Source organism: Anabrus simplex, chromosome 1 (genome assembly GCF_040414725.1).
Source record: "Anabrus simplex isolate iqAnaSimp1 chromosome 1, ASM4041472v1, whole genome shotgun sequence".
Lineage (NCBI taxonomy): Eukaryota > Metazoa > Arthropoda > Insecta > Orthoptera > Tettigoniidae > Anabrus > Anabrus simplex.
Window position 1 is genome coordinate 240690186 of NC_090265.1, and position 20929 is coordinate 240711114.

Consider the following 20929-nt stretch of genomic DNA (forward strand, 5'->3'; position numbering starts at 1 on the left):
TAATAATAATAATAATAATAATAATAATAATAATAATAATAATAATAATAATAATAATAATATACCGTTTAGGTCGCATAAGAATACAGTGAACACTTCTTAAACTTTCTATACTTCCAATACTCCCTCATCTTGGTAACACATGTGGTTCTTTGCTCTTCAGTCCACTTTGTTATTCTTCACATTCTTTCCGGAAAAATCTTTATGATCTGTAAGATAATATAAGTCCAGTGAAGCCCAGGCAGCTGATGTCGATCTTTTAGGGATCCAACCATGATTCAATATATAACATTAACAAAACGGGTATATAATATTTCCGTTCATTCTGTTGGTGAACTTCCAGCCTGTGAAACTCCGTGGGATCGACAAGTGTACATGATCTTCAGATGTCTGTACTATCCGAGCGATGTCTGTACTATCCGAGCGGATGTTCCAAGAAGCAATCACGAAGGTTGTGGAATCTGAAGGAAGGTACCCGAGTGTGAATAACGTAATATCTCCACAACGCTAACAAGATTATTTATTACGACACGAAGAGTAATTAACGGGCCTCACAGTAGCTACAATAGGAGGAAATGCTTATCACCACCACAACTTTACGAGCGAGTCAGTCAGTTTGTTATAGCGTGCAGTAAGTAATAATTTGTAAGAGATGAGCCAGCAGGAACAGTAGCATTTAGATGGAAGAGATTATCGATATAAACTTCCAGATTCTAGTGACAAGGAGATGGTGGGAGAGCATGACGATATCAACAGAGAATGTTACCTTTAATTGTTCGCAAATTTATTCAAAATAAGGGAAGCTCTCGTGAATTGTATTTCCTACAGAAACAGAAGAAAGCCGGGATGAACAGCTCAAACGGTGGAGCACTATCTTCCGGAGCCTTGGTTAGCAGGTTCTATCGCGACTAAAGTCTGGTGGTATTTGATGGAGCTGAAATACGTAATAATCTCCTATATAAATAAAATCGTAACGACCGTGTGTCTGTACATTGACTATTTTGGCGAAATTTCCGTACAGTTATCCGTTTCAGGAGTAATAATGACCATATGCATAAATTTTAGCTTTGGTGTCTGTTTGTTTGTTTATCTGTTTATCGGTTTGTCCGCCCTTCTATAACTTGAAAACTACTGGATATATTTCCACCAGACTTCATATTTAGAATCAACCTGTCATTGGGTAGGTTTTAGGGCAAATATTGTTTCTAAATCCCTGAACTGACTGGGGGTTTATACGAAACCGAAACCGTGCACTCCCTCAAAATATGCACAACCAAAGTTAGTGGAAATCTATCTGCCTTAATGGAAATTAATTTCTAAACCTTTTTTCTCATGTGCATCATTTCTATACCACGATTAATAAGGGGGGTATCATTAACGGGCCGTTTTTCGGTACAAGTCCCACCTGACTCAACGCAAAAGCGGGTGCGTGTAAAGCGTATTACTTACAACTTGAAAACTACTGAAGATATTTGAACCAAACATTATATTTAGCATCTACCTGTCCAAGGGTAAGTTTAAAGGTCAATACCATTTTAAATTCCCGAAATGGACGGGGTTTTTATAGCTAACCGAAATGGTGAATTTACTCTCCCACAACATATAAAGTACAAGACCAACCTGATAGGAAATCGACCAAACTTGATGGAAATCGAATTCTAAATATTGTCTCATGTGCATTTTTTCAACAGGAGGGTTAATAAGGGAGATATCATGAAAGGTTGCTTTCTTAGGCTAAGTCCAGCGGACATAGCCTAAAAGGTGGAGCAGATTCCTTATATATCTAAATAAATCAAATCGTAACGACCGTGTGTCAGTGCGTTGATTTTAACGAAATTTTCGTACAGCTTTCCGTTTAAGGGGTAATAATGACCATCTGCATATATTTTAACTATGGTTTCCTGAAAGTCCTAAAATTTACCCCCTCGTCCAAAATCAAGATTGCCTCCCAATCTGCCATACGAGCTGGAAAATTTAAAGTAAGCAAAATTATACGTTTTAGCCGGTAACCTACGGAAAATTTCCGAGATCATTACATTTTTCACTTTTTACGTCGAAGAATATTGAAATATGGAGGCAATTTAATGACGGTGCACACCTTCGTTTCGAGGTATTTTGCGGCTAAACGGTAAGTCCTATCAAAAAACGGATGGCACAATCTCCGTTCAATTTGAAGTGATCTACATCTTTGGTCCTGTGACATTTTGTCGTCTCTCTCTCTCTCTCTCTTTCTCTCTCTCTCTCTCTCTCTCTCTCTCTCTCTCTCTCTCTCTCTCTCATATACGGTAGATATGGCTGTATATTTCCATTGTTCGTAAATTTTGTACTTTGTACACGTGTGTTACTTACTTTGACACACTTATAGGAAAGATAGAGTCATCGAATTTGGCACGCACATTGACACGACCAATGGCTATATGCGAACCAAATTTCATGAATCTAGCTTCCCCATAAATATGTGAAAAATAATGTAAAATGTTTAAAATATTAAAATTTTACCCCTTTAAAATATCGTAACTCAATCGAACCCATAAATATGGGAGATACGAGAAAATGTTTTAAGACGAGACATGAAGAGCGATGAAGAGGGTGCAAACTGCTTGTTGCTATAATCTACAGTTTAGGAGCAGTAAACCTCGAAATGAAGGTTTGCACTTACAAACGTGCCCATGCTTATCCGTCATCTATATAAATATAATCGTAACGACCGTGTGTCTGTACATTGACAATTTTGGCAGAATTTCCGTAGTTTTCAGTTTAAGGTGTAATAATGACCATATGAATAGTATTTTTAAAATTTGGACTTTTTACATACATAATTCATACTTTCAATCACTTACAGGAAAGTTAGAACCATCAAACTCTACACGAACATTGGCCCACCCAGTACCCATATGTGAGCCAAATGCTATGTCACATAATTATCCTAAAAGTAATGCAATGTAAGATAATCTTACACAAATTTCACCCTATTCAAAGTTTCTAACTCAATCTGACCCATGAATAGACGAGATGGGTGTTATGATACAATTCTTTGTCGATATGACGTACCGTTTAGCAGAAGTTCTGCAATATTGTAAACACGCATATACTTTCCTACCGGCATGTCGATCTCTATATATTCATTGATGTCGATTTGTAGCGATCGAGAAAGCGTGTGTCTGTTATCGTAATCAGAGCTCCCCACACCGACTTTGACTGGCAGTAGGAATGGGGTCTTTCTCCAACTCCTGTGTAACTGGCATTAGTAAGGAGGGCCTACCACTGTAATGAATAATTCACTTCTCGATTTCACGTGCAGAAGGCAAGGGAGCATGCAATTTTGCTCATTACTCCCATACCCGAGTGTGTTTGGCTGTAGGCCAGGGTGCCCGCCATTATAAACAAATGTACCCATCTAAAATGTGAGTAGCATTAGACATAGTGGCCTGCTATTTTAATGGAAACTTACCAACCCTGTGTGACTGGCAGTAAGCTGGCTGGCAGAAGGAGAAATGGCCTGTCTTTATAATGATAAATGCACGACTCAATTTTGACAGGTAGTAGGGAAGTTGCCTGCCATTATAATAAAAGCTCCTCAACTGTAATCTGTCTGGAAGTAGGAAAGGGGGCCTGCAACTGTAACGAAAACTCTCCAAATCGATTGTGACTGCGCAGTAGGCAATGGAGCCTGCAATTATAATGTAATCCTCCCAACTCGATTGTGAATGGCAGTAGACAAGTGAGCCTGCCGTTATCAATACAACTCCGCAACCCACATTTTACATTGGAAACAACGTATGGGGACCTCCCCATGCTATTTCTCGGATTAACGCTAAGGGTCATGCTATTTTATAACAATCTTATTTACTGCACGTACAGTATTTACTTCGATATCCGTATCAAATGTAGAATACCGTAGCGAAGCACGGGTACATTTGATAATAATAATAATAATAATAATAATAATAATAATAATAACAATAATATACTGGATTTCTGTCTCACTAACTACTTTTTCGGTTTTCTGAGACGCCGAGGTTCCGGAAGTTTGTCCCGCAAGAGTTCTTTTACGTGCCAGTAAATCTACCGACACGAGGCTAACGTATTTGAACACCTTTAAATACCACCGGACTGAGCCAGGATCGAACCTGCCAAGTTGGGGTTAGAAGGCCAGCGCCTCAACCGTCTAAGCCACTCAGCCCGACTATGAAATACGCCAGCCTCGTGTAGGCAGATTTCCTAATGCGTAAAAGAATTACTGCGTGACAAAATACCGACATCTCTGCGCTTTCGAAAACCATAAAAGCAGTTAGCCAGATGTCAAATCAAATGAATAATAATAATAATAATAATAATAATAATAATAATAATAATAATAATAATAATAATCAGAAGAACTGAGAAACGCTAACACATCTCAGCGAAAAGAAATATTAGACTATTTAGCTCATGGATCAGTGACCAATTCGATAAGAGCATGTCAGAAATTTCGACCAATCACAGCTGACTGCACCCACAATTTGATCCTTTCTGTTCTATCCCCTTCATTTTATCGCACCAACAAGTACTTCTTTTAATTAAAATTATTTAGAACAACGCACTGAAACACATGTACAGCTACTTTAGGCTTAACATAAGCTGTCTTCAGACATTTGATCACAAGGTGCAAAATCAACAGGACGTAACTTTGTTATTCTGCTGAAATTGACAGCCAACACCTTGGCAAGCTCAGGCCGTAAGGATTTAAGAGAAAAATAAGACAGTATATTTCTGAGCTGAAGGTCCATGGCATAACGAAATCAAATATCTATATATTTGATTTGTTTTATATTATTCACTTTTATGATACTTTTTACAAGTTGCTTTACGTCGCACCGACACAGATAGGCCTTATGCCGACGATGGGCTAAGAAGGGTCTAGGAGTGGGAGAGAAGCGGCCGTGGCCTTAAGTAAGGTACAGCCCAAGCACTGGCGTGGTATGAAAATGGGAAACCACGGAAAACCATCTTCAGGGCTGCCAACAGTGGGGTTCGAACCAACTCCCTTCCGAATACTGGATACTGGCCGCACTTAAGCGACTAATACAACTCGATATAAATTCGATATAAAATCGATATAAATTCTGTTGCTCTCGTTATTTTAAAATGAACATGTTCTTCTTTGATCTCTTAACGTTTAGTCCATGACTAAACATAATAACCCCGCAGACACCGGCTTCATATGGATACGGCTCATTCTTTCGAATTCCAATTCGATCATTTAACTCTCGTACAATCCTGCTGAGAAGAAACTGAAGGATGAGTTTCTTTGTTTGGTCAATCCGTCTCCTAGGTGTTCTTCCTCGCGGTCTTTTACTCTAACTCAACCTGCCTGGATGGAACTGCGACGGTGTAGTGTTTTTCAACTGCTGGGCCGCGAGATATTCTCCTCGAATTTTTCATCTTACTTCCTCAAACATTTTTCACGAATACATACTTTATACTGGAAATATTTTTACAAGAACAATTCTCGTGATTGTACCGGAAAGCGCACGCCTAGGTATAATCTAAATTCTAAAATTTAAGTAGGATCAATGTAGTAAATATCAGTGGCCAAGTCACATATTTTTGAAGACCAGGAATTTTCAGAGGCTGACATCTTTCAGTGTTTGGGAAAGGGAATACCTTTTTTTTTAATTTTTTTTTTTTTTGTATAGCCAATCATAAACGTTGCCTGGAAGCCGATTACGACTCATCTGTTCCCTAAACTGAACGAAATCTGTATTGCGGATATCAGTGTCTAGTTAGCTGCGAAGTATGAACACATTTTTTCCTCGCATACATTGGGAATTAAGACAGACTCTTTTCGGTTTTCATAGTTAATACTGTCTCTCCGCAAATTCGCATTTCAGTGTTTATGTGCTTGTTGCAAAACATGAGTTTCGTGATCTTTTAAAAGTAACTGGCATGCAGATTTAAACATTAATATAAATAAAAGAGGGAGCCTCGGTGGCTCAGACGGCAGCGCGTCGGCTTCTCACCGCTGGATGCCGTGGTTCAAATCCCGGTCACTCCATGTGAGATTTGTGCTGGACAAAGCGGAGGCGGGACAGTTTTTTCTCCGGGTACTCCGGTTTTCCCTGTCATATTTCATTCCAGCAACACTCTCCATTCTCATTTCATAGCATCTATCACTTTGGGAGTGGAGTCCCATCGTACTAATAGCCTATATATGATTCATTCATTCCATCCCTGACCTGGTCAATGACTGGAAAACATTTTCATTTTCATTTTTCATAAATAAAAGACGAGGAACTTGAGTTAATTTTGCTATTAAGAAATGTTGTACTAAAGCTGTCTGTGACGCAAATAGTGATGCATCCATTTCAAGTCCACAAAGCGATCTTCTGGACAAGTGGGAAAATTACCAGCACACAGAAGAAGCAGCACACTATCAGCATCAGGCTGCATTCACTCATAATTACACGAATAACTTTTTTAATGCTATTTGTTCAGGGCGTCGACCTATAGAGATCTTTTGCCCCTACTTGCTCCATATGATATGAACCTGCGTGTAATTGGAATTGCGGAGTGTTGAATGTGAGGAAAGGAACGTTAAGGACGACACAAACAAAAAGTCCCCAGGCCAGGGATATTAATAATTAACCGGCCGGGAATCGAACCCGGGGCCGCCGGATGACAGACGGACGCGTTTCCCCTACACCGCTGGGCCGGACACACGAACAACTACTTTAAATTTTATTTCATACAACGCCCTGACAGTGATCAATTGCCACGACCTAGATGTATCATTTGTGCTACTGTTCTGAGACATGAAACTATGAAGCCATCACAACTTTCTTGACATTTCAACACAAAACATTCAGATTCAGTCAACAAACTCATTGAATTATTCATGAGTATACGAGATGAAAAAGTAGAAAAGGATCATTTTCAAGTCTTTTTACAATTTTCTTTACGTCGCCACGACCAAGATAGGTCTTATGGCGTAGATGGGATAGGAAACGGCTAGGGGTGCGAAGGAAGCGACCGTGACCAACATTTTCCTGGTGTTAAAATGGAAAATCACCGAAAACCATCTTCAGGGATGCCGACAGTGGGAATCGAACCCACTATCTCCCGAATGCAAGTTGATAGGTACGTGACCCAAACTGCGCAATCACTTGTTCGGTTTTCAAAGTTTCATCCTAATTAATACCATTAAAGGTAGACAAATGCAAACAAACAAAAAAGTATTCCATAGGCGAAAAACTCATTCAAGCTTCTTTGTTGTTATGAAGTATTAGGCCAGCCTGAGACAAGTAAAATAAGACACATTCCACTGTCGAGAGATACAACAAAATCGTCGCTGTAAGACCTATCTGTGTCGAAGCGACGTACAGCAAACTTAAAAAAAAAAAAAAAAAAACTTGAAAAAACTGATACGCCAAAAGATACAAAAAGGAAAATCACATTTAAAATATTTTTAAGGCAAATCTACAGACATAAGAAGAACGGCATTCTACTTTTTTTTTTACAAGTTGCTTTACGACGCACCGACACAGATACGTCTTATGGTGCCGATGGGAGAGGAAAGGGCTAGGAGCGGGAAGGAAGCAGCCGTGGCCTTAATTCAGGTACAGCCCCAGCATTTGCCTGGTGTAAAAATGGGAAACCAAGGAAAACCATCTTCAGAGCTGCGAAAGGAAATGTGAAGCAATATATGCGGAAACGTACGTCTGGGATCCTGATAATTCTAATCGAGTTACAGCCTGAGCTGAGTTTACCACTCTGTTGGAGTGTCCACCACCTTGGTCTCAGAAACGCAGCGTTCTTTCGTTCAGCTTAACTGAAAATACTGCACGTTATTTCATGAGCTCCTTAACGTTAAAATTACTCAAGAGAAAACAGATTCTGTAAGTAACTAATGTTTCAGAATGTATTTGAAGCGAACCATTTTTGCTGAATAATCGTGCAAACCAATTACATTTGTAAAGTCACTAACAGGAACAAAGTCAAGGTAGTAAATATGTAGTATAGCGGGAATATTACCTAACATTCCGCATGAGGAAGCTAGGCGAATAGTGTAACATATACATTACATAATATAACAAGACTATAACAGTACACGACACCTGTCACACCCTGCGTTAAATGACTCCCTAGGACCCATCTCGTCCTCAGGTGTGCCTCGCCCCGTAAATGAACAATTACCCAGTCCCCGTGGTACATGCTCTACGTGATGGAAATGTTACTCACCATAAATGAACAGGCCCTATCGCAAGTACAGTGATTAAAATACACACTGGTAAGCCTATAACAAGGGGGGAAAGTATGCAGCAATATTAGAGATTTGATGAGAATTTCCGCCATCTGACTGACGTGCATGTTAAAGAACTTCATCTGAGCTGAACTCTATGGCTAAATGGTTACCATGCTGGCCTTTGGTAATAGGGTTCCCGGGTTCGATTCCCGACAGGGTCGGGAATTTTAACCATAATTGGTTAATTTCTCTGGCACGGAGGCTTCATCCTGTTCGAGAAAATTAAATTTCGTGCTGTCAATAGTACCCGTTTTAAGTGGCCCTCTGTGTACCCATACAGAGAAAAGGGGCGCTTTGGAAGAGTACAGTTGAAGGTATATGAGAATTAGTGGTGGATAAAAGCGTTGAAGAATTCTGATATTAGATATTTTAAAACATGTGGAATGTGGACAAAGATTTGACGGATAGTCTGAAGTCTCTGTTACGAACAGATTGTATACGAGTGAATAGAAGAGAGACAGGAGAATAACTATTTGACACCGACGACAAGTTAGTTACAGAACAAGAATAACAACAAAGCAAATATAAAAGATTCGGAGATTACGGATTACAAACAGTAATAACATTTACTATTTGAAGCTCTGACATGAAGTTGGATGCATTATATCCAAAAATAATTCCCCCCCCCCTCATTTCTGTCCAAGGTACGTAGAATACCGTAACTACCTTGATTTCTGTCAAGAAACATAAGACGACGACGACAACAATAATAATAATACAAATAATAATAATAATAATAATAATAATAATAATAATAATAATAATAATAATAATAATAATAATAATAATAATAATATGCCTTTGCTAGCAGGACCTAGTGTTTACAGTGCACTATGTCTTCTGGTAGAGCAATTTTGTTACTTTCACTGATCTGTCTCTGTCTTATCCTTGGCTTTGACAATATGAAAGTGACTGAGGTATGAGCGATGCTAGTAATGCCAATCCTTATGCAGCCAGTCCCTGCTATGAATGGTGTGAAAACGTTGCTCATAGGGTCGGTTGGTGCATGCATTTCAGTGGGCTTGGCAGACTGATATGTAATAGCAACTTCTGGCTCGGTGAGGAAAGCAACGGGAAACTACCTCACTCCTCATTTCCCTAGTACGCCTCTTCAGTGATGCCTAGGCCATCTATGACAGCTGATGGTGGAGCTGTTGAGGATCCAACCAGCCTTAGGGCTGAAGACTGAACATACATACATACAATAATAATAATAATAATAATAATAATAATAATAATAATAAAGTCTCATGGTGAAGCAGGGTGCCTACCAGGAGGACCCACCTTCGATTGTTAAGTCATCTAAGGCTTGCAATACTTGACTGACAGATGGACTAGAGTTCGCGTTCGGCCTTGTAAGGCAAACTGAGGAGACATCTGATATAAACAGCAGGGGACTGTCAAAAAAAAGCCAGACTGTATAGTTGTGGAACTCGTCATGCTGACCGTGTGAAACACCAAATTTTGTAGAATATTTAGTACAGCAGCAACAATCCTCATAAGCCAAACTGAACGTGGCACGTGGTTCGGGATGTATTATTATTACTAGCAAATGTGCCCGTGCTTCGCTACGGTATTCTATATTGTATGCGGATTTCTACGTAAATTACTGTACACGTGGTGATTGAAATTTTAATAAATTACATGTCTCTTAACGTTATCGGAGAAACGCCATGGGCAGGTCTCCATACGTTCTTTCCCGGGTGTAAGGTGCGAGTTGTGGAGTTGTGTTGATAACGACAGGTTCACCTGATGACTGCCATTCACAATCGATTTGGACAGTTTTTATTACAATGGCAGGCCCAATTTTCTATTTCCAGACACATTCCACTTGAGGAAATGAAATGGTGTATGGCTGTAAGTGCCGGGAGTGTCTGAGGACATGTTCGGCTCGCCAGGTTCAGGTCTTTTGATTTGAATCCCGTAGGCGACCTGCGCGTCGTGATGAGGATGAAATGATGATGAGGACTACACCCACATCCAGCCCTTGTGTCAGCGAAATTAACCAATGATGGTTAAAATTCCCGACCCTGCCGGGAATAGAACCCGGGACCCCTATGACCAAAGGCCAGTACGCTAACCATTTAGCCATGAATCCCGCCTCCATTTGAGGAGATTGTATATAATGGCAGGCACCTTCCCAACCGCCGGTCAAAATTGAGTTATGGTGTTATTCATTATGACGACAGGACCCATTTACTAATGCCAGTCAGCTTACTGTCAGTCACACTCGAGTTGGTGAATATCTATTATAATAGCAGGCCACTTCGCCCAACGCCAGTCGCATTTTAAATGGGTAAATTTGTTTATAAAGGCAGGCAACCTTGCCTACTGCCAAACACAATAGGGTAGGGGAGATTTGAAAAAATTGCTTGGTCCATTCCCTTCTGCTAGTCAAACCGAGAAGGGAACTATTCATTAAAATGGTAAGCCCCCCTTACTAACGCCAATTACACAGGAGATGGAGAAGGAACCCATTCCTACTGCCAGTCAAAGTAGATGTGGGGAGAATCGATGAAAGGAAATGGCGTATGGCTTTTATTGCCGGGAGTGTCCGAGGACATGTTCGACTCGCCAGGTGCAGGTCTTTCTATTTGACTCCCGTAGGTGACCTGCGAGTAATGATGAGGATGCAATGATGATGAAGACGACACTTACACCTAGCCCCCGTGCCAGAGAAATTAAGCAATGATGGTTAAAATTCCCGTCCTTGCCGGAAATCGAACCCGGGATCCCTGTGACCAAAGGCCAGCTCGCTAACCATTTAGCCATGGAGCCGAACGGGAGAATTTATTACAATAGGAGATGCCCTTCTGCTGATAGTCATCAATCGTAAAGTATTGTGAAAGACCCACCCTTTCTAGCTCGCTACAAATCGACTTCAATATATACAGATCCATATACGAAGGTATACGCGCGTTTATAATATAGCAGACATTCAATTACAGATGAACTGCTGCTTAACGGTGCGTCATATCAAGAAACAAAAAACATTTTCTCATATCTCCCACATTTATGGGTTAGATTGAGTTCGAAAATTTGAATAGGGTGAAATTTGGATACATTTTTTTAACACTTTACTTTATTTTTTGCATATGTACAAGCTAGAATCACGAAATTTGGTTCACATATAGCCATTGGTCGAGTCAATGCGCATACCAAATTTGATGACTATCTTTCCTATAAGTATGTCAAGCAATGAAGTATACGTGTAAAAATCACAAAATTTACGAACAATCCACAAATAAAGCCAATCCTCACGTATAAAGGAGAGAGATACGACAAAACGTAATAGGACCAAAGTTGTAGATCACTCCAAATTGAACAAAGATTGTGCCATCCGTTTTATGATACAACTTACCGTTTAGCCAACAATTACCTCAAAAGGAATGTCTGCACAGTCATTAAATTTGTCTCCATATTACGATATTTTTCGGGGGTAAAAAGTGAAAAATTTTAAAATCTTGCAAGGTTTTCATCGGTTACAGGCTAAAAGCTATTATTTCGCCAAATTTTAATTTTCAAGCTCGTCTGGAAGATTGAGCCGCCATCTTGATTTGGGGGGTGGGGGATAAAAATTAGGAAATTCCTGAAAGTTTTTAAGCCCACAATACCTGTAAGTTGTCGCTTTGGATAAATTACACGACTGTGTTCTTATGCTGAGCCCAAAATTTGAAGCCCCTCAGCTTGCCTACTTCAGGGAATTTTGAGAATTTTCGATTTTTCTAGGAATCCTGACGTCAACAGCTTCTCCAGCACCACGTTTCAAATTTCTGAGATTTCTGGAATTGTCTCATTAATGTACGTCTATTTTCATTTTTATACCATTATATATAGATCGCTATGCCTTTGCTGGCAGGATGTAGTGTTTACAGTGCACTATGTCTTCTGGTATGGGCTAGAATAAATTTGTTACTTTCATTGACCTGTCTCAGTCTCATCCTTGGCTTTGAGAATATGAAAGTGACCGAGGTATGAGCGATTCTAGTAACACCGTTCCTTATGCAGCCACTCCCTGTTATGAATGGTGTGAAAATATCGCTCATAGGGTCGGTTGGTGCATGCATTTCAGTGGGCTTGGCAGACTGATATGTAATAGCAACTTCTGACTCGGTGAGGAAAGCAACGGGAAACTACCTCACTCCTCATTTCCGTAGTATGCCTCTTCAGTGTCACCTAGGCTATCTATAACAGCTGTTTGCGGAGCTGTAGAGGATCAAACCAGCCTTTGGGCTGAATACTCAACATACATATAGATCGCTCAAGACAGACTTCATTTTTCTGTATGTACAGATGATTATTATTAAGGAAAAGAAGGGCCGGGCTGACTGGCTCAGACGCCAGAGTGCAGTTTCCTGAGCATAAGTCAGTGGGTTCAATCCCGGTTCAGTCCAGTGGTATTTGAGAGGGGTCAAAACGTCAGACTCGAGTCAGATTTACCAGCACGTAAAAGAGCTCCTAAGAAACAAGATTCCAGCACCTATACGTATTCAAAAACTACAAAAGTAGCTACTCGGATGTAAACAATGAAATATATTATTATTTTGCTTTACGTCGCACCGACACAGATAGCGAAAATTGAATAAGAAAGGGTTAGGAGTGAGAAAAAAAGCGACCGTGGCCTTAATTAAGGTACAGCACCAGTGAGAAAATGGTGAGCCTGGCGAGAAAATAGGAAACCACGGAAAACTACCTTCAGTGCTGCCGATAGTGAGGCACAAACCCATTATCTCCCAAATGGAAGCTGATAGGTACGTGACCAAACCACGTGGTCTCTGCTCGGTTTATTATTATTATTATTATTATTATTATTATTATTATTATTATTGAAAACTGGCGTCCGACAAGGTGACGGCCTAACTCCGCTCCATTTCAACCTCGTCCTAGACAAAGTCATCCGCGAGTGGGAGAAGGCATTGAAGGACATGGGATACTGGCGCCCCATACGACTAGGACGACCCAAAGACGGTACTGAGATATCCTGCCTCGCTTTCGCAGATGACTTGGCCATACAGACAGATGATGTAATCACAGCCGTCAAACAAATTGAAACCCTTAGCGAATGTGCTGAAAAAGTTGGCCTACAAATTTCCTTTGAAAAGACCAAGTTCTTCTCTCAAAACTTGACATCCAAAATTTGAGCACGACATATGGGCAAATAAACCGAGTACCACACTTCAAGTACTTGGGAGAAATACTTGAACCAACGGGAGGCGAGAAGGGTGCCCAGAAAATTCGCCTACAAAAACTTCGGAAAGCCTACGATACCTCCACTCCGCTAATTTAAAATGTGCGCCAGTTGAAACTCCTCTGCTGGAGGAAGTCTGAACTTTATCTACGCTATTAATTCTCTACTTTCTCAGAAGATGTCACCACGTGGAAAATTTTGAGTTTTTGAACTGTGTCATTTTTGATGTGGTTTTGTTTCGCTTGAAGTAAGAAGTGTGAACTTTCTCTTCTAGAGGACACTACTGAAGATCAACAATAGTGCAACCTAGTGCGGAGTCAAAGAACTATTTTGTTGGAGAAATTTTTATTTCAAATGTTTCTTCTTTGCTAAATTTTTTTCAGTCTTTGGTTAAGTTGGCAATATTAACCCCTTCTTTCCCCTTGTTTTAAATCTAGCCTATCCCGAATTTCTTGAATTAATTTTCCACCAATTATGTGTTTCTTCTTAGTACTGTGTAGGGGGTTTATTGATCTACCAATAAAATCATCGCGGGAGGGTGTTTTCATTCCCCTAACGCCTAGAACTTTCTGCGAGAGTATTTAAACTGCTGATTTTAGGGTCTCCGGGCCACTTCTGTTCCATCTTTCAGTGTATAAAGTACATAGCAGGAGGCGGGAAGCGCCTCTTTCCTCGGCAGCGGTCACCAATAAGGTAATGGCCGATTAATAAATTCCTTCTTTGCTAGCTCAGCAGTTTAACTCTCGGGGCGGGTGCGAAGCGTTCCTCCATGTAACCTTTTCCTAAAATGTAACGATCTTTTCTTCTATTCTCTTTTAAGCTGCATATTGGGATAGAGAGTGCTAACCCTCTCGAGCTCCCACTCACATTGTCTTGAGGTGAACTTATTTTCTCAACCTATTCTTCGTTAATGTAAAACAAATTGCTCTTTTCTAAAGTCACCTCGGTAGTATGGGATTAGCCCTTGCATTAGTGGCCTAGAGCCAGATTAGGTTTTTAAAAACAAGTGTATTAGGAGTGCAAGATCGCCTCCTCTCAAATTGTTATTTTAGAGGTCATGTAATTGCCCATTTTTATTTAATAGACCTCAGTAGGTTGGGTATTTTACCCCTGTGTCTATGTCCAGTGAGGACAACTTGAAGGTGGAGTTTGGTGTGGCCTGGGAGAGGCTTAAATTTTGAGAGCGACTGGCTCTTTTGAAAATTGAGTGTTGTATGCCTCGTGGAGGCTTTTCTGTGTAATTTGGAGCAAGGGCTCCTAGGTATGAATGGGGTTTTCTGCCCCTCTGTTAAAACTCGTGTTTGGGGTAAAACTGAGCTGATTGCCCAAGCAGTGTAAAATCAGGGCGCGAAGCCCAATTCCTGTAAATATTGTAACTACCCTTTTTGATTTGCTACTTTGTACCTGCCATGCTTGTTATTTCTTTGTTTTTGAAAAGAAAATATAACCTTGTTAAATTTTAAATTAATTTTGCTTTCGTAGCTGGAGACCTATTCACACCCGCACCTTCTTTCACCTCTACCTACCACGGAAAACTCCGTAACAATTATTATTATTGAAAACTGGCGTCCGACAAGGTGACGGCCTAACTCCGCTCCATTTCAACCTCGTCCTAGACAATGTCATCCGCGAGTGGGAGAAGGCATTGAAGGACATGGGATACTGGCGCCCCATACGACTAGGACGACCCAAAGACGGTACTGAGATATCCTGCCTCGCTTTCGCAGATGACTTGGCCATACAGACAGATGATGTAATCACAGCCGTCAAACAAATTGAAACCCTTAGCGAATGTGCTGAAAAAGTTGGCCTACAAATTTCCTTTGAAAAGACCAAGTTCTTCTCTCAAAACTTGACATCCAAAATTTGAGCACGACATATGGGCAAATAAACCGAGTACCACACTTCAAGTACTTGGGAGAAATACTTGAACCAACGGGAGGCGAGAAGGGTGCCCAGAAAATTCGCCTACAAAAACTTCGGAAAGCCTACGATAGGGTTCACAACTATACAATAAAAAGTGCTTGTCCCGCCATGCAAAGATCAGACACTGTAATACAGTAATCAAGCCCGAAGTCTTTTATACCAGCGAGACCCTTACACTAAACGGGAAAGGTGACCTAGAAAACATTTTAAAAGAAGAAACAAGAATCCTGAGGAAAATTCTTGGACCCCGAAAAACAGAAGATTGTTATAGACTGAGATCACGTAAAGTGACAGAAGAGCTTTCCAACATTGCAGCAGACTTCCGCAAAATACGTCTGAAATTTTATGGGCACGTTCGCAGGCCGCCGGCAAGTAGACTGACACACAAGATTCTCACCTACAATATATAGAACATCTAAAAAATATTCCATGGGTACTGGCAGTGAAGAAGGATCTGGAAAAATCCCGATGAACTCAACTGACACCGCGGACAGAAACCTCTATAGGAAAAAAATTAACGGATGGAAAGTGCAACCAGAGAACGAAGTGAAAAAGAAGACTGGAACAAGGTGGACAGAAGAACGAAAAATGATCCACGGAGAAAGGATGAGAGCTGTTTGGCAATTCAGTAAACAGAATCGTTAGAGCTTTGCGTGATCCATTGGGTCCACACGCACATAATAATAATAATTACTGAAAATTATGAGGAGGCAGAGGAGGACGTTACATACTTCGTAGTTTGTCAAGAGCTTCCACGAGGAAAGTTTAATTTAAATTTAGTTGGTTTGTTTTTTGCTATTTATTTTACGACGCACCGACGCAGACAGGTCTTATGGCGACGATGGGACAGGAAAGGCCTAAGAATGGGAAGGAAGCGGCCGTGGCCTTAATTAAGGTACAGCCCCAGCATTTGCCTGGTGTGAAAATGGGAAACCACGGAAAGCCATGTTCAGGGATGCCGACAGGGGGGGGGGGGAGGTGTCGTCGAACTCATTGTTTCCCGGATGTAAGCTCAAAGCTGCGTGCCCCTAAGCGCACGGCAACTCGCCCGGTATTTTGGATGCTTTATGATGAGGTCTTACACATGTATACTGTAATTTTAAGCATCTCCTTGGATATTTTGATTGTTTTTCCTACTATCGCTGAAGAAGAGGAATGACCATTTTCTCAAAACGTATTCGATGATGAAATGAATTAAATTAGTAATCACCATATACGAATTGTATAAATCAGTTGTGTAACCAACGCGTTCGATGCATTCTAGTCATTACCTGGCTTGTCAAAGAAACCAGAAATGAATAGGAAGTACTGTCCACAATTCCAGTGCCTGCCGGGAGCCGCGTTTCTTAAAAGGCAATATTCATTATGTTCATTCACTGGTGAGCGTAAAGATTATGTTCATAATGCACCAGTGTTACAGATTATGGATACCTAGGTATATGAAGCGACCAATTCTAGAGCCACAAGCTCTGCCACAGTGCTGGCACATCAAATCTACCAAAGCTCCTGGTAGTAGTGGTCAGGTCTTCTTCGTTTCTTTCGTGTTTTTCTACGATCTCGTTCACGGAACTCATCCCTTCGTCATTATTGTTCAAAATGTTTCTGGCACCCGTGGATAAAACACTGCCACATCGGTCAAGCAGACGCTGCATTCTCCCAGTCGCCGATGTCATTTTGGCACTTCTTAATGTATTAGGGCTGCCGACAATGGGGTTCGAACCCACTATCTCCCGGATGCGAGCTCAAAGCTGCGCCCCTAACCGCACGGCAAATATGTTAGTTTGTAATAACTTATTAATTTACTTATTTTTAATTATTTGACTTATTTTAAATTGTAATTAAAATATAGTTATGTGTAATAAACGGCCTCGAGCCCTAACTTCACCACTGAACAACACACTAATAAATAATTTATCACGTTGGATGTGTGCCATTTCCATTACAAAAATAGCAGTCCATGATGGCTAATTTGTTTCTGCGTGGATTTGGACATCATTGCCAATATCAATGCTAATACCACAACAGAATCTAGAGTAGTAATGCGATATAATGAAACGTAATACAAAATGAAGTTTTATAGTTACTGAACCATTTTTCATTCGCCCACTTGCGTAAGTGAAAAGCCATCAATATGTCATCAGTAATAGTATTTCCTGATAAGGCTTTAGATCTGAATTTATGAACTGAGGAAACAATAATACATGAAGTGCACAAATCCAATATCCTGTTAAGATAAGTTCAACCATAATAGTTTTGCTATTTATGTGACAGAGCAAAAGTAGTAATTCTGTCAGCAGTTGGAGCAGTTAGTACATTGCTCTTAATTTACGGGCTTGCCATAAAATCCTTAGCTTGAAACTATTAAAATGAACATGGTTCGGTGGGAGGTGTTCATGGTCGTGAGTACCAAATTTCACTTGACAACTTTTAAAGTTACAAGTGATGAAATTAATTTTTCGGCCGTATTGAAAGTGTCATAAAATGTATATAGGAAAATATTTAATATTTATTTCCACCTATTCAATACAATACAGATGTTGGCATTTAAGTTAAAACATTTTTTAAATGTGAGACATGTTTCGCTATTTATCCTATAATTTTTCATCAGTAGTAATCTTAATTGTATTATTGTTATTCCTTACTTGAATCACCTATCTCAATAACAGAATTTGATTAAAATGATATTTTAGATTAATACTGTAAAAAAATGTATGTGGTTAAGTGTAAGATAGGGCCAAGAGCCCCAACTTCGCCACGTAATAAAGACACGAATAAAATAAATAAATAAATAAATAAATAAATAAATAAATAAATACATTTCTATGTTCACATTCCTACGGGTAATTCAATTGAATTTCGTGTGGCCATTCCTAAGCTGGTGCAACCCTTGTAAGGCAGACCCTCCAGCGAGGAAACTGTGTGTAATTGTAGTGGAGGATAGTGTTGTGTGTGGTACATGAGTTGCAGGGATGTTGGGGACAGTACAAACACCCAGGCTGCGAGCCAAGGAACCATTTAAGATTAAAAGCCCAGATCCAGCCGGAAATCGAACCCGGGACCCTCTGAACTAAAGACCACTACACCGACTATTCAGACAAGGGGCCGTACCATGTAAATTCATGTCCTCGTACGAAGGTAGTGCAACTCTTTACAGGCAAACCCCTAATGGCGGTGACCATGCGAGATGACCACACAGATGGGTGACGTAAGTGTGATTTTGCATTCGGGAGATAAGATAACCCCACTGTCGGGAGCCGTGAAACTAGTTTCCTATATTTTCCCATTTTCACACCAGAAAAATTCTGGGGTTGTACATTAATTAGGGCCACAGTCGATTTCTTCCCACTCACAGCCTTTTCCTATTCCATCGTCGCCATACGGCCGACCTGTGTCGGTGCGACGTAAAACCAATAGCCAGTGGAGATGCACCGCATCTACCTTTTTAACGACATACAATTCCTGCCAATATCTGGCAGTACCCGGGCCTAATAGCGTTAAAATGGAGGTGAACGGGTGACAACTCTTGAAGACGCCTCATACAAATTACAAATTTCTGTAAGAAAGGAATGGCGTAAGGCTTTTAGTGACGGGAGTGTCCGAGGACATCTCCGGCTCACCGGGTGCAGGCCTTTTGATTTGACTCCCGTAGGCGAACTGCGCGTGATAAGGATGAAATGATGATTAAGACAATATCGTGCATCGCCGGTGCGGGTAGAGTTACTAAACTAGGCGGTAGGGGCCAACAACTGGATACACAGTAGCAAAAATCTGCTTCACGTCGCACCGACCTAGACAGGTCTTATGGCGATGATGGGATAGGCCTAGGAGTAGAAAGGAAGCGGCCGTGGCCTTAATTAAGATACAGCCCCAACATTTACCTGGTGTAAAAATGGGAAGCCACGGAAAACCAGAGCTGCCGATACTGGCGTTCGAACCCGGTATCTCCCGGATGCAAGCTCACAGCCGCGCGCCCCTAAGCGCACGGCCAACTCGCCCGGTGATACGCAGTAACAAGCCTTGCCCCTTGAAGTCATGCGGTACCCAAATTCGCTATGCCAAGCCGAGCGCTGTTAGTCTAGTGACAGTGTTGACCTTTACGACAGTGTAGGAGTTTATTCTTTTCGGTGCAGAGCTTTCACCGGTTGCTGTAATCACGTTAAACAGCAGAAGGACATAAACTAAATTTCATCGCTTTCCAAAGAACTGTGATGTTAAATTAAAGTTGGATTAATGCCCGTAATCGGGCTGACTCATGTACTGTTGAGAACGCTCGTGTGTGCTTTGTTCTTATAAGAGATGTAAACGTACTCCTAGCTAACAAAGGAAAATTGTAAAAAAAAATTAAAAAAATAAAATAAGCAAGTGGTTAAATAAAAACATGCAAATCATAACATAAACGCACAGTTACAGTAGGCTGTGTACAGTGCCAGTCCGGCGGTGGGAACCAGCTGACTTCAGCAGCCAAAATGATCCTGCGCGTGACCCATACCGCTTAGTCTAATAATAATAATAATCGTATGGCCTCAGCTACCGTGTGCAGACATTTCGATTTGACGCCATCTGGCTGTCTGCTCGTCAATTTCGACGTTCCGTTTTACTCTATGTCCGCTAGATGACAGACAGAGTAAACCGGATCTCTCTTGGGCGTCTTTGGCTGAGATTTAATTAATTTTGTCGGGTAAATACCAAATGTATCACCAGAGATCTTTTAAATGCCGACATCGTACGACATGGAGTGTCGAATGGACTTTTTTCCGCCCTTCAAAAATCCGACTACCTCTGCCGGGTTTGAACCCGCTATCTTGGGATCCGGAGGCCGACACTCTACGACCGGGGGGTGCGGGTGTTTCATCACCCTTGCGAATATTTCGCGTTGGTGTCCGGAATTCTTAATTCGTTTCAGTACCATACATAGACTACGATGAAGACTATGCCCCATAAACGAGATGCACAGCAGAATCACTTTTGAAGACGAAAAGGTTGTTCCACATTTTGACTTTCACTTATTAATCGGCAGCAGAATTTTTCCTACCTGTAGTTGTGGTGCACAAACTGCTGTTGCTGCTGATGTCTTTGGTTGTCGGCCGTCTGTTGCTGGACTAGACGCATGAGAAGCGGCTGGTATTGTGGATGTTGCTGCTGCTGTTGCTGCTGCTGCTGTGGTTGAGTTGGTTTCCCTAACTCCTGCAGCGGGATCATATCGCTGCTGTGTGGCTGTTGGTTGTGGCCAGAGGCTCCCGGGGTAAGACGACGACATCCAGCCCGAGACGCTCTCAGAGCGCGTTTCCGTCTCTTAACGTTCCGTCGCACGCAGCACTGTACGGACAAGAGGAGGGCGCACACCATGGCCAACATACAGCCTATATACACGAGCACCAGGAGGTCACTACCACGTTGTTGAGAGCGTAGAACACTGCCAGCAATCGTCAATGACACCCCTGTCAATATGCCGGCGATGAAGATCACCTGGAAACACAAGAACGTATGGTTATTTGTAGCATCATAAGGATGTCCATGATATATAGAACCAG

General features: G+C 41.1%; 1 protein-coding gene across 2 annotated transcripts in view; it reads right to left on the reverse strand.

Moving 5' to 3' along the window:
- LOC136886300 (uncharacterized) overlaps positions 1–20929 on the reverse strand; it is a 697376-nt gene that overhangs the window by 169238 nt on the left and 507209 nt on the right. For both annotated transcript variants that reach the window (XM_067159035.2, XM_068231038.1), the window contains one exon: positions 20431–20864. In XM_067159035.2, coding sequence (XP_067015136.2) covers positions 20431–20864 — 434 coding nt within the window. The remainder of the gene's footprint in view (positions 1–20430; positions 20865–20929) is intronic.